The sequence below is a fragment of the Rhineura floridana genome, chromosome 14 (assembly GCF_030035675.1).
Source record: "Rhineura floridana isolate rRhiFlo1 chromosome 14, rRhiFlo1.hap2, whole genome shotgun sequence".
Classification (NCBI taxonomy): domain Eukaryota; kingdom Metazoa; phylum Chordata; class Lepidosauria; order Squamata; family Rhineuridae; genus Rhineura; species Rhineura floridana.
In genome coordinates, this window is record NC_084493.1 from 11,688,817 (window position 1) to 11,704,544 (window position 15,728).

The 15,728-nt window shown below is 39.8% G+C and overlaps 1 protein-coding gene across 6 annotated transcripts in view; it reads right to left on the bottom strand.

Annotated features, from left to right (window-relative positions):
* Window positions 1–15,728, bottom strand: part of FBN1 (fibrillin 1) — a 256,376-nt gene that overhangs the window by 156,324 nt on the left and 84,324 nt on the right. For all 6 annotated transcript variants that reach the window (XM_061595358.1, XM_061595355.1, XM_061595357.1 and 3 more), the window contains 2 exons: window positions 5,884–6,081; window positions 2,582–2,707 (listed from right to left, as the gene is read on the bottom strand). In XM_061595358.1, the coding sequence (XP_061451342.1) occupies window positions 2,582–2,707; window positions 5,884–6,081 (324 nt within the window). The remainder of the gene's footprint in view (window positions 1–2,581; window positions 2,708–5,883; window positions 6,082–15,728) is intronic.

The window sequence follows — 15,728 nt, forward strand, 5'->3', positions numbered from 1 at the left end:
CATGTCATAGGCATGCAAACAATATATGAGCTAGACCTTAGTTTCTAGCACATAATGTTTTAAAGGGCTTACTTTTTGTCTCCTGTTGCTAATGTCTGGAAAGTCATCAGCCATATTTGCCGTTACCTCAATGAAACCAAAGTGCTTAAACTGATGACAATGGTATTTATAATAATGTCATCAACACTATAAACAGTGAAAGGCTGTTTGGGTTAGTCTCAGCCCTAAAATAAAGCCTGGAGATTTTGCTTTCAATACAGCCAGACCTCTGTAAACAGAGGCAACACGAGCTTAAAGATAAACAGTAGGGAACTTGAGTCAGAAAATACATGAATTTTATCCATTTGCAACTACACCCCTCCCAATTAATCAGGACTCAATTAACACCAAACAGTCTAATTGCTACATTAGATTCTTATTTTTGTTGCTGAGATTTTAGGGACACCTATAGGATTATGATTGGTTCCAGGATCCAAAAGCCACCCAGCACGGCACTCAGGAAGAAGCCAGCAAGCGGTTTTGGCACCATATTTGCAAAGCCAAGTATAAAGTCCCATCTGACCTCTTTTATATCTCCATTTTAGCAGATTGTCAAAATCAAGAGTCCACAAATAGCAATGTCCAAATCACCAGTGATTGCCAATGAGAAATGTAATACAAGCAGGGAAACCTTCTGGTAAATTCCATCAGAGAGGTAAAAATTCTAAGAGTCAGAGGCAACAGAGGGTGGCAAAAGGTGCCACACTCAAAATGGTGCCAGGCTGTGTCTTATTTTGGGATGCACAGCACTCAAATGACAGGAGGGATAGATGGAACCCAATCCCTTTAACTTTGTGACGGTCTCCTTAAGCTACTGTTTTTGGAAGGCCAGAGGGGAAACATGATTTGGCTAAAACTGGGATTCCTGGCATGGGACATAGAGACTTTATCAAAGTCTCCCCTATCTTCTCCCATAATTTGAGTACTGAGGATACAGTTTCCATGACACTGGTTGCACTTGCACTGACTTAACGTTATCCTTTACACTCCTGTAAGATCAATGAGCTATTAAAAAGTGCTAAAGACAAGTCAACAGCTTCTCAAACTACACTTCTATCTGTTAAATAATGCATGGATAGAGTACTGGCCAAGAAAGGTATAACTTGCCTTACTGAATGAATAACTCTTCATTGTTGTCTCAACATGCCAACATCTTAATAAGAATTTGCAAACAGAACATCCATTCATTTCAAATGAAGCTCTGGTACAGCATGTACATGTACATCTAACATAGTTGGTTATTCCCAATACTATTCAGCCTATGAGAACTGAAATATAACTGCAGTGCTGTTTACTCATTTTGTGACATACTGGACTACAGCTTTGCAAGCATGAATGCTTTAAGGGAGATCCAAGTTCAGCATCCCACTTGCTCTCTGAATCCTAACAGCCCTATTAAATGAGAGATTCTAGATTTAAGCAGTTTTGAATCAACAGGACTAAATTATCTTAATTCCACATAATCTGCTTTAACTGGTTTCTGAATTAGGATGATGAATCACTTCCAGTGATGTTTGAGAAGTTGCAACTTCTACCTTTGGCTGCCCTTTTGCCAACAGCATTGGCAGACAGCATGGAAACCTTATTTGTCTGGAGCAAATTCTTTGCAAATTGGTTTACATAAGATAATATGAAAATGACAAAGGAGTTGTTGTATAAAGATTATCATTTTAGCTAGCTTTTAAAAAAAATTCCTGCTGTAGAGCACCCAGTTTGCAGAGTCTTAAAAGGATCTTACATTCAGAATAAAGTGTGTAATATTACAACCTTAAGTATATGCTTTACTTATGTATAGTTCCCTTTCACCGTTATGGACGATTTACCCAAGGGGAACACTTTCCTTCATTCTCCTAAATAAAGCCACTGTATCACATGTACACTGCTGGATGTTAAACAAGCTACAAAGCAGAGTCCCTGCCGAATGTTATTTTATTGGGACGGAGGAGTACGGTAAGATCTGTGGATTTTCAGAAAGAAAAAAGAATGGGTTAATTGAACTAAAAGAGATACTGTCTGAGAATATGCATACATATATGTATGGCAGGAGGCAAGGGAAGGGAGAGGAAGCACTGTTTGGATGGACCTGCCTTTATGTATCAATAATCGCCAAGAAGAAAATGTACCCTAGAGCTGTGGGGATACAAAATGTGTCAGCATAGCTCTCTCCTTTCCCAGCATTTCATCCAGTTCCAAATCAAAATATTGCCAAACTATGTTATCCGTTAATTTCATTCTGACCTACTGCTCCAGTTTTAATAGTCTAGTTTTTCACATAAACAACGCTGGAAAAGGATGAAACACAAGCATTTAAGTGCCACAAAGAGCTAGAAATGCAACAGATTTTAGGCAGAGAGAGAGAGAGAGAGAGAGAGAGAGAGAGAGAGAGAGAGAGAGAGAGATGATATTTAATGCACTTTGTGCAATTAATATTTGCACATTTGTGTGAAGATTTGAAAAATAATGGCCACTTGCAAAACACAGTTTGCATCAAAGTGTGGAAAAGTTTTTCCTTTTTTCATATAAAGGTTCTGAAAGGACTTACCATCACATTTTTGTGTCACTTCATTAAACTTGTGTCCAGCAGGGCATTTGCACTCAAAAGATCCAACAGTATTAATGCAATTTCCTCCTTGACAGATCCCAGGGATAGCTTGGCACTCATCCACATCTATCATGCAAAAACACACATGAAGAACTGTTAACAATTTGTCTACACAAAAATTAAAATCAAGTTCACTGATCCCACATCATATTGTACTTCTTGCAAGGAAAAAAGCCCCATTTATTTGGAAATTAAATTTGGGAGGGGGGGGGGAACAGTTAATTTAAATTAAATAAATTTTGACCGTTGCTGCGTTTAAGTTTATACCATCAAACTATATGGAGTACAAAATATATGAAGTACAGATAAATTTGAGCAGTCCAGGCCCATTGCTTAGCATCCTATGGACAGTTTTATTCCATCAGGCTTGCCAAGGAAAACAAAAACCAATGTCAAATTTAATTCACACTTTACATATTGTACTCAGCTATAAAAAGTACCTCAATATGGCAAAGTACCCACATCATGCCGCCCAGTTGTTAATGGTGCATGACCAGTTTAAACAACAAGAACAATAGGGAGATATGATAGAGCTTTATAGAATTATGCACGGCCTGGATAGATAACTTTCTCCTCCTTACCCATAATACAAGGGCTCAGGGTGAGCTAACAAAACAGATTGAGAATTGGCAAAAGAAAATACATCTTCATACAACATGTAATTAATTTATGGAAGTGACAATGGCCACTAACTTAGATGGCTCTAAAGAGAAGTTCAATAAATGCATGGAGAATAGGTCTATTAGCCATTACTGTATAGCTAGAGGGCCAATTCTACCATTAGGCAGATGAGGAAGGAGCCTGAGGAAGTAGATACTGAGGGCCAAAGAGCAGTGGGAAGGTGCTGAAGGACAGAGCTGTGTGCTCCAATATATGACCTGCCTAAGCCAGCATGCTGCCCTAAGACACAGAGGAGGATGCTACACAATTATAGTGTTGAAGTAAGATTCAACTATCAATCCAGTGAGATTGTTTACAAGGTTTGTGTACACGCAGCATCTTATGCTTTGCCTCAGGCGGCAAAATGTTTTGGGCTAGCCATGGCTAAATAGAACTTCCAGGCTCAGAGGCAGATGTCCAAAGAATACCAGTTGCTGAAGGGGAACAGCAAGGGAGGGCAACTGGCTTCACCCCCACTTGCCGGCTTTTTGGAAAGTATCTTATTGTCCACTGTGGGGAACAGGATTCTGAACTAGATGGACCTGTGATATGGCTCTGCTCATGTTTCAGTGATATGGAGAAGAAACAAGTGATATATTCTTCACTCATTGCATGGCTTTGCTTGGGTATTGCTTAGCTTTAATTTGTCTTTGTCCTTTGCTTTCTTTCTTGCTTTTTTGTTCTATGATTTGAGTGAGTGTGTGTGTGTGTTTAAAAGCACTTTTTAAAATAAATTTACTTCCAATACAATCATGTAGTGGCAAGAACATTACCAATAGAAACTTTTCCACCATCACAAACCTACAAACCCTCAGAGCCAGTGCCGGAGGGCGGCCAGGTTGGGCCCTGGCTGACGGCCCCTGAGTCCCAAGGGGCCCCTGAAGGGCCCCTCCTTAGGGTGGCTGGGTAGTGCTCCCTTCCTCAAGGAGGTAGGTGGGGCATGCAGGCGGGTGTTGCGGCCTGCGCAGCAGTAGGGGGGGTATCTGGGAGCTCTCTCTCCACAATCCACAGCAGGGTCGGGAGCCGACGCTGCCACGGATCATGGAAGGTAGGTAGGGGGGATGTGGGTGCAGGTGCTGGAGCCCGGGGCAGGCTGGGGCCCAACGGCCCCGGCATGCCTGGTGCCAGCTCTGCAATCCCTTACTGAGAAGAGAGGGGGGAAAGTAAAAACATATTTAAATATTTTACTATTGATTTACTATAAATGACTAACCAAAGTTAATGCCCTTTTCAACTGAACATTTTTAACTTCAATGGAGATAAGTTCTCAGGAGGAATTAAAAGTATAGTGAAATATGGGAGCCTATCAGACTTTGCCAGATTGATTTTGTAAAATACTATAGGGATGCTCCTTTTGAGACTGAATGGCAAGCATCATGCAACAATTTGGTCTAAGAACTATAGGATGTCACTCACGTATTGATATGTGTAAAACTCGATTGGGCAATGTTCTCATCATACTAGACTTTAGACAGGGGCCTGTACTAGTTCAGGACGCTGAAAGGTTAGAAAGTGACCACACAAATTGTATACAAGTAGTCTGTGTAGTTTATAGAGCAAGCCCAGCTGTTTAAAGACATGAGAAAGGGCTTGGTTTTTGCTAAACTAAACTTTCTAAAACAATGAAATGCCTTGAGTTCATTGTGGGAGTTTTTAGATTATAAATCTAACACTATTTTGGTTAATCTTTAGTTCTTCTAGACCCACAAACTACTGTACCTCAGACAAAGTTTTAGAGAAAGGTCTAATACAAATCCTCCCAAAAATGCAGTCCTGGGAATATAAATCCACACCAAGATTACATAGCTATTGCCCCTGTTAACTTTCTCCTGCTTCCTGCCAGACATCCAGACAATAAAAGAATTTATACAGCTGGATGTATTCGAATAAAAGCCAAGAGCCAAAAGCAGCGTAAGGGCTTTCTGTTGTGAGGCATGCTCAGGAATAAAGTAAGCAATGTCTTGATGGACATTAAGATTCCAAAATAAAATGTCAATAGATTTAAGTTACTATGGGTTGTATTCAACTCAGTCCTACTCAGAGCAGATCCACTGAAATTAATGAACCTTAGTCATGTCCATTAACTTCAATAGGTCTATTTTGAGGAGGACTAGCATTGAATACCATCCCTAGATTACATAAAATACATAGAAGGCTGTTATAAATAGTGCTGCCTAAGAGTTGTCTCCAAATTATAGGGACCTTTCTTAAAAAAGAAAAATCAACGTTGTTGTTTTTAATTTTTTTTAAGTGAAACATTTATTGTGTCTGAGATATCACCAAAATCTGTTTTATTTTCCTATACACTCACTGCTTCTCAGTGCAAGAACATTTCAGAATGGAGATAGTGCCTCTTGAAGGAACTTTCTGGCACTAACAAATTCATCAAGATTCCTGGTGCTTTCCTACAAATACCATTACTATACAATCTACAAGACCATGAAGCACTCAATAGATGGTTAAGTGATAGATCTGACACTCATGTTCCTCTGTACAATGCTGGCATGTGATTTCGAACAGCAGAATAAGTTGGTAGCAATTAATCTATTAACAAAATTTCAGCAGTTCCTACTGCACCATACCTTGACAGGCCCCTGTTCGTATGTTTGGAATGAAGCCCCGGCGGCAGGGATGAGGCTGAGCTGGACACATTTCACAGGGGTGGCCCCATGCTCTCCCAACAGTTGCACAGCAGAGGGTTTTTGTGCAGACTATCCCACTGAGCTGTCCCTGGCACATCTGGTTGGTTACCATCGTGAAGCACGGGCCTGTCCTATAATCTGGATGAGAAGAAGTAAACTTCATCAGTATTAAATTAGGGGTGAATGTGAACTCAAAACACCAATATATGAACTTGGAAGATTACTCTGCACACTGGACTCTGGCCACCATCACAAAGGCTCACAGAGCCAAGCACCCTTTGAACTCTGGACCTGCTAAGTCCATACTGTGGTACCAAAGCAAGTGCATAGCAAAAGTGAGAGAAAGGTGAGTCAATAAATTATGTCCCTTAAATTGAAGGAGAGGGAGGAGTGTTTCCTCATAAATGGACTACCAGTTGTCACTACCTTTTATTCCAAAGGAGGGGGGGAATCCAGGATTCAGGTCCTGGAACCAGAGAAGACATGTTGCCCAGCCTAATCCTTAATTCAGGGGTCACCAATATGGCACCCACTATTACCTCATATGTACTTATGCCACTTGCAAATGGTCCCAGTAAAAATAACTCTTCACAATGCATGAGAGATTTTGTTCTTCCTGCTCAGTCCCTTCTACATTTAAAACATGTCCACATTTCATCGGCTGCTGTAATTCAATTTATAGGATTATATTCAACCAAATCCTACTCAGAGTAGACCCAATGAAATTAATGAACCTAAGCTAATCCTGATTTTTAACTTCAATAGGTCTACTCTGAGTAGGACTAGCACTGACTATTACCCTTACCCTCCCACCCGTTCTGAACAAAGAACAGATGCAAAGGGCTTCTCTTTGTGAGCAATTGCTGCAGTGACTGATGTATGTGCTGTTTTCCCATTGAGTGAGTGCTGATAGGGGGGCATGCCCACAATATTTTGTGGTCCTGTCTCTTCTTACACTCTTTTAGATGTGTCAGTATGTTGTGCTATGGCAGCCATTTTGTGATTGGTGTCCAATGCACTTTCTCAAAATTTCAAATGTGCCTACTGGCTCAAAAAGGTTAGCCTCCTCTGCCTTAATTAATGAAGACTAACACTAGTAAGGCAGTATCCCTAGTATCCCAAGGTGTAAGGATCCCTAAGTAAGGGTTTTGTAAAGTGCAGTGAGAGCCTGTTCACATACACATTTTATCTTCAGGCTTTCCTTTCAATTTTCAGATCTAAAAGCGGTACTAATTTGCAGAACCCCATGTTTACAATGTAAAAATTGAAGAAAATTTTATCTTATTATTTATTATTATTATTATTATTTATTACATTTATAGACCGCCCCATAGCCGAAGCTCTCTGGGCGGTTTACAGCAGTAACTTCCAAGTGTAAGTCTTTCCCATCACTTGCCCCCCAACTAAATATATCAGGGATTTAATTGGAGAGTCAAAGGATTCGACCCGAGACAGTTTTCATGCAAAAAGTCTTTGCTCTTCCACTGAACTATGGGTCTTACCCCAAGTGGAATTCTGCTCAGTAATTTGCATAATTTATACAGAAAATCCAATTTAGTGCCTTTTTTAATTTTAGTGTGGAGCACACAGTTTAATAGCATCAGAAGTATTGGAGAGTCTTGGGCTGACCTTTCTGCATTTAAAACAGCCAGATGAATTAGCAAGAAAGTTCTCCCAGAATTCTTTTTTAAAAATAGGTCTGACACAGAGTTGGATGAGTAAAGGCCTTTGGCAGCCATATTTGTTCCTACTTATATTACAACCCTGTGTAGCATCACACAGTATTGTTCTGTTCTTTGTCCTGTGTAGTCTACCCCCAAAACTGTGACTATGCGGTCTCCTCACATTTTGTGTATTAAGGAAACAATACTCTTTCTGATCTTTAGAGAACTGTCAAGGACCCTGTCTCAGTAGAAAAAAAAAGTATCTCTCTTTCCTTAAGGATATCCTCAGTTACATTGCAGCAGGCTCCAAGTTTATCCAGGCCTTCCCATATAGCATTCTTAACCTAATGATTAATCTTGCCCAGAGCACAATACTTGTATCAGTCAGCTTATTATTTTTCCCGCCACTGCATTTAAGCGATCCTCAAGGACTGTAGCTTACAACAAAGTTAATTAGGGGCAATTTTCAGTGATACACAGACACAAAGCATACCCCATTTAACTGTGGGCAACCTTTGTAGCTAAACAAGAGGGCATGTGGAACACATCTGCTTTGATTTGTTTATGGTAGGACAAACTATTTATTCGAGAGACAAAATTAAACTGGGACGTTAATAAAATGTTCACTTGTATTTTGTTCCATTCTCCCACAGCAACAACAAAACAGTGGCATAGCCAACTCTCCTGCACGCACAATCCCTCTTTTTTCTCAAACGAACATCTGTCACCTTTTCTAGGTTTTCCTTTATTCATGAAGGGAATCGTGGATACCCTCACAAAGAATAAATATTCTCCCTTCAAATGCTTTTCTCACATTATATGGGGCACCCCAAGCATGCTCTCTAATTCTAGGCCCTTGACATGGATGTGATTGTCACATTCACACTTTATATCAAGGTTTCCAAAACTTCTGAGTCCATTGATCCCTTGATGAGCTTATAAAGATACCATCGACCCCAACTCAAATTCTTAGGAATGTAAATGAAATAAGTAAAAAAAATCAATATATAATTAACATTTGTTAATCATTAATCACCTGTACTAGGAATCATAAAATGTAACAATGTACTGGGGAATCATCTTACTAAATACAGAAGTTCCTCACTGGCAATGGAGGTATACTCTGTACATGCCCATGCCCTTTATTTCTGACGCTCATAGTTCCTAATTAAATATTTCACACAATGCCTTGCAAACTTATTTTCCACCCCTAGGCCCTTCTGACCCCCTTTCAACCCCTAGATCTTTCTTTACCTACCTCCCCCCGCACAGTCTCACTGACACCAGAAGATCAATACTGACCATTTTGGGAAACCTGCTTTACATTTTTAGACATACACCCAAAGAAGCCCTTAGCAGAGGCACAGCTGGCCCAAATAACAATGACACACACACACACACACAACAAGCTAGGCATTTTTTTTATAAATACCACTTTATATTATTTATGTAAACTGTTTAGATATTTCATTATTTTTATTAACCAGTCCATAAATTGTGTTAGTTAAAATAAACAAACTTGGATCATCTCAATTGCAAGATGCAAACATTTGATCATCATAGGATTCAAGCTGTATTTGAGATGATTAGGTCACACTAGATCTCTCATGTGACTCAGCAATTTGTGTCCAGGTATTTAGCATTAGTTGGTGCAAATAAAAGTTATGTGCTGTGTTTTCCGTCTCCCTTCTTTCTCTAATCCCTACTCCAGTTCAGGCTTCCTTAGACTTGTCAATAGCCTACTTGCCATCAGTGGCAAGTAAGAATTGCCTCCAAATGACAAAACAAGGAAAGTTTATAAACCTTGTTCCCCTCTCTCCCCACCCACCCCCAGCAACCACCTTTAAAGTCACACAACATAAATAACTGCAGACATATAGGCTAGTTAAAAAAAATGAGTACTAGTGATATCTCTGAAACTCTCTCCAACTGGCTCAGATAGATCAGCCTTGCAAAATAGTTTGCAGAATGCTAGATCAACCTTGATTGAGGTTCCTTCTAAAACCATGGAGACACTGATGCTTTCGTTCAGTTTTGATATAACAGTCTCTCTATGTATACTTTCGTCATACACTAATCTCTAAATCCAAATGCTTATGTACTTATATATTATAATGTTGGGATAGCTCACTTGTGATACTGGCCTGCTGTAGGGCAATAAATTCCCCTTCTACCAAAAACAGATGTAGTTGAGAGACCAAAATGCTTGGACACATTCTTCTGCTTGGGCATCTTTATAGAAAGGCTGTCAGGATATATTATAATAGCCTATCATATCCACTTGATCAGGATCTCAATTGTTCTTGAATATAAAAATTACCATGGAAACTGGAGGGATCACACTGATCACATTTATCGATGGGTGGAGAGGTTGCCCTCTAGGCCTCCCTATGTGGCCCTCAGAACTTTCCCCAGGCCACACCCACTCTACCCCAGCCATGCCCCTCACCATCCCTGCTGGAATGTGCTATTAAACTATAACAACACCTCTTGCTTATGGGCAATAATATATATTAATATATTTTAATGTCTGTTTTTATGATGTTATAGAGTGTTTTTGTTTGCTGCCCTGGACTCCTATCGGGGGGCAGAGTGGGATGATGATGATGATGATGATGATGATGATGATGATGATGATGATGATGATGATGATGATGATGATGATGATGATGATGATGATGATGATGATGATGATAAATTGGGGTGGGGTGAAGAAAACATTGGCTTTCCAACAGCTGGAATGCAGCCTACTGTGAAAGGATAATCCATTGATCCACATATTTTTGCATCTGGTCCCAAACTCTTTTCTGCCTCTAGCTCCATCCACCTGACATGTGGTCCCTCAAAGGTTACTCATGAAGGAATATGTTCCTTGGACTGAAAAGAGTGTTCCAACCCTGTAAACGCCTTGCAATAAGGATGTACCTGCAAAGAGTTTTCATTACTGTAATTTGCCTCTTCATACATCTATCTGTGTATTTTCACCTGAACTATTTTAGAAATTAGTATATATGTTAGTGTGACCAACATAAAGCCTAAGCTATTAAAACCACACACACACATAAAAAGCCTTTAACATTAACTACTTAGACCAATGGAAAAGTGGAAGGAGCCTCACAGAGATTGTTGAACCTTAGACCATTGGCAGGTTTGTATCTAAACTAGGCACAGTGCTGTAATTATCAACAATACTGTAGATCCAAAGTAATATATGGAACAGACTGAGCTAACGAAGCCATCCACAGAAATCACAACCCTGGAAATGTTGGCTTTTGCATTGGTGTGCTTATTTTTCAGTCAACCTTTTCGACAGCAAGGGCAAATTCTCCATCTGCAAAACAGAGAAGAGAAGCGAAACAGCCCTGTCCCATTGCCTCTGCTGCCATTGGCTCTCCACAGCCATCACATAGCAGATGCCATTCCATCACGCTGTAGTGCAGAGGGAGTGAAGAGAAGCAGGGCTATTTCATTGCCTCTGCCAGAGGCCTGCTACCTTTGGCCCTCCCTCAAATGGCAACAGGCTACCTCACCTGTTTCCTTTCCAGGTGATGGTTATAAGAACTGTAATTTTAAGAACTGGTGTGTATCGCAAGGGGAAAGCTTGAAGGTAGGGACTGATACATTACTGATCCTTGTAAGCTGCTCTATGAGCCTTTTCAGCTAAGGAGCAGGGTAAAAATGCTTTAAAAATATAGCCTTCTAAGCAATAAATTGGCTATACATAGCATTGATGTAGGAAGTATTTTGCCTCATGTATGGAAACTGTTCCATTAAAGCAGAGGTGGGGAACCTCAGGCCCAGGAGGAACGAAGCCCTCTAGGCCTCTCTACAAGGCCTCAGGACTCTGTCCGGGTCACACAACTCACCAGTAGGGTTGCCAGGTTCCTGGCCGGAGACTGATCCTGTATCTTTAGGAGAAGAGAAAGTCAGCCAAGTGCAGGTGTTCTTGCAACACCGTAGTGGGAAAAACCACAACGTGGAATTCTCCCTTCCCTCTGCACAACTTTTAAAGTGTGTTTAGGATTTCAGCCTAAGCCAGTTAAAGCTTGCAGCCCTAAAAAAGGTTCAATAAAATCTAATACATGTTAAGTGTTGTATCGTTAATATACCAAACCACTGACTGAGCAAAGAACCTTAATACATCTTGGAATTCTTCATAGTTGTTCAACATTCCTGAACTTCCATATGATAGCCAAAACATCTACATTAACAAAATACCATTTAACCTCGCAGACTTGTACAAAATGTCAGACTTTCAGAGTAGACTACCACACTTCCATGATGCAAAAAAGTAAGGCGCTGGTAGAAAATAAAACTATTATGTCCAAACTGTGTAAGAAATGTTGCAAAATGCTTTGTTCTGTTTTTTTAGCCATGAGAATGGCATGTATTGCAGCACATAAGATCAGTTGCAAGTTCTTGATATAACATGTCAAAAAATGTACTTGGTTTAATAGATTGCTTAGAAAAGACACAAGCTTCAGGTCAGGCTGCCATAATTAATGAAAGCACCAGACATCTGGATCTGGTCATTAGATTTAAGTATTTCCCTTTTCCAGAATGTAAAACACAACTCAATTTTAACTTCTCTGTAATTTCATTTTCCTTAAGAGCATGCTAAGACATAACTTTGAGTTTCCTAAGAAGTCTGAGCATTGAGCCTGAGGCTAATCTTCAGCAAGTGACTATCCATGAGGCAAGACAAAAGGCAACCAAGTGCTAAGGACTGGCAGTTGTAATACAAGACAGTTAAAAGGAAACTAGAGTATGTGTTTGGTTCCATAAAGGAAGCCACAGATCTGAACTTACAAAAGCTGAACAGGGTGGTTTATAACAGATGCTATTGGAGGGTGCTGATTCATAGGGTCGCCACAAGTCGAAATCGATTTGAAGGCATATAACAACAAAGAGTATGTGTGTGCCTACTTGAGTTTTCCTTCCTAAATGCTGTATGCTTGCAGCAGGATACATCTAACCCCTGTGATCTTCCCAGCATTACATGCTTCCTGCATGGAATTTATTATGTTCAGCAATGCAACAGTCCACAGAAACCTAATTTTTAAAAGATCAGGCTCAGTAAAACAGGCAATTAAGAATATATTTAAGTACATTAAACAGGCATATGCACAAAGCTCCTAATTTTATACCTCCTTCACTTAGGACACAATTAATTAATAATGATTTCTATGGCATGGCTGTATCTCAAGCCAAAAGCCATTGGCTTACTACAACATTTCCTATAACACAATCCTAAAGACATATAAAAGTGTGTCAAATCACAATTTTAGTGTACAAAATATCGTGCAAGCCTTAGCTCATCCATTCTCACAATTCTCCAAAGTAGGGTCATATTATTTCTATTTGATAGATGGGGAAACTGAGGCTGATAGCGCCTTGCACAAGGCCAGTCAATGCGCTTAGGGCTGAGCAAGAGTCTGAAGTCAAATCTTCCTCATCCAAGCACTACACTATCACTGGACGTGCTGGCTTCTATACTTTCAACTGATATTGCATTTGTGTCAACATGCCAAACAATCCTGCTTTTGGCCACTGAATGTGTAGAACCAGCTTGCTGTGGACTAAAGCAAAACTGTGCAACGGTTTTCCTGTGGCTACCATGTGCCCAAGGTCAAGTGGCCTACAGCTAATTATTATTATGTTCCCAGCATCTTTATAAGACAACTTATTTTCTTCTACCCATTTTTATTAGTTTTTTTAAAAAAATATACGAAGTCAAAATTATCAATACAACATAATTTTTATTCTGGAATATCATTCTGAATAAATTCATTGAAATAAACAATACAAATAATAATAAAGAATAACAACAGTAAATAATACAAGGTCCATTTTTCTATTTCCAGCTCAACGTGCTACACCTATTTCTACTGTTCAATTATGTCCATTTTATAAATTGCAATGTTGCAAATTAAATAACTCAATAGTTCCAAATGCAAGAATAGATTATACAGAACATCCCACCCATGTGTCAAACTGCAAAAGCCTGGATGTTTTCCATTTGCATTTGGAACCCAATAATGCATCTCTCTACAGTGTGATCATTCTAGAGTCAGGGCCCTGCCATGGAGAAGGCCTTTTTACACATCCCCTCACCTTGAATTCTAGCAGGGACAGTAGATCTTAAAGACTGAGTTGGCTGGATATTAAAGGTATTGCAGATATTTTGGTCCCAAGCCATGTAGGGTTTTGTAAGCCAATTAACACCTTGAACTGAACCTGGTAGTACACCAGCCACCAGTGCAGAGCTTTTAGGATAGGTGTTACATGATCCCATCTCGCTGTGCCAGTTAACCTGGCAGCCTCATTCTGCACCAGCTGCAGCTTCTGAACCATTTTAAGGAGCAGTTCCACACAGAGTGCATTGCAATAATCACTGACAGCAGGCTTTCCCGGTCTAGGAATGCATGAGATTGTGCTGTTGAAGCAATTAACTTTGGCTGGATCATGTCCAACATGAAAACAAGTGAACACAAAAATACAAAATTTTACACTTTTTTTAAACGCAAGACAGGCACAGCAAGGTCAGAAATTTGCTGTTTTGTTTATTTTAAATCCTTCCTCAGCAGATATACTTTTAGCTAAAGTTATCTACAATTATTGTATAATTAATATGTAATGTTTTAAAATTTTTAAGTTTTTTAATTGATTCTTATTTTGTATTATGTTAATTGCCTTCAACAGGACGGGTCTTTGACCGCAAATAAACTATTGATTGATTGATTGTATAATTAAAGTATTTTTAAAAAAACCTGTTTATGAGACACCTAAGCCAACTTTGGTAAGTTCCTAAATGTCTCCCCAAGAGGATTAATCAACAGAACTGCCTTTCCACTGGAGCACTTCCTAAACTGGGAGTTCACCTGGCCTGCATTTCTTGGTGCATCACTATTTCATGTTTGCAGCCTGGAAATTTATTCGCAAGACTCCAGACTTCTGACTCATCATTTGGAAATCATTATGCTCACTCGGGCTTGTGAAACCTGTGACCCACTAAGCTGAATGCAACCCAACATGTAAGTATAATGCCCTGCCAGATCCTTACCTCCCTCCCCCCCCACTCCCCCAGGTTTTGCATCCCTAACAGCAAAACAAGAGGCTTATGGAGAACCTGATGGGCTGCCATACAAAGCCTGTGGTCTGCATTTCAGCTGGCAAGTTACATGTTGTACAGGCCTGTCCTAATAGCCCTTCATATCAGCTATATTTCATGTAAAGCAGCCTTTCCCAACCTTTTGATGTTGTTGGACTGCAGATCCCATAATTCCTGACCCTCAGCCATGCTGACTAGGGCTGGAGGGGAGTTGTAGTCCAGCAACATCTGGGGACCCAAAGATTGGGAAAGGCTGATGTAGAGTACATACTTGGGCAGACTAAGGTTGCCAGTACCCAGTCTTGATGGATATTCCTTTGCCTGTAACACATATGGGATTCAACACGTATGACTTTTTTAGGCATTACACCTTAACATTGATAGGTGTTCCTTCCAAATCTCCCTCAGCCAAGTGACTTTGCAAGGTCCAGAAGCCCCTCTGAATCAGGCACTGATCTCCCTAACACTTTTTAACAGTATTTGAAAATACACATTCAAGAAGAAAAAAGTGAATCTTTTCAAAATCCATTTTGTTCTTGCAATTGACCCACTTTTTGATTCCTCTGGTTGGAAAAGAACAAAACAAAACAAAAAGTAACATTCAAGAATTGTTTCTGGAGTGATTTATTATGCGTACTCAAATCCAACACACAAACTAAGTTTTGTTGTTCCCAGTTGCGATCAGCAGTCCAAATATATAAAACAGTCCCTTTTTATTTTCCACAATGAACAAAAATAATAAACAAGGCAGTTAATGAAGAAGTTTGCATATGATTGTTTCCCAAACTGGCACATTTTTACACCTAGTCTACTCATACATTCTAAGACTTTTGCTAATGCAAGAGCCACAGTCATGAAGACTCAACATCTCAGCTGCTACTCTCTACTTCTGTAAGTGAAAATGGAAATGGACTGCCTTCAAGTTGATCCCAATTTATGGTGACACAAAATAAAGCCAGTGGGATTCTGATAATTGATTCATATGTTACACGTTGTAACCCAGTAATCTA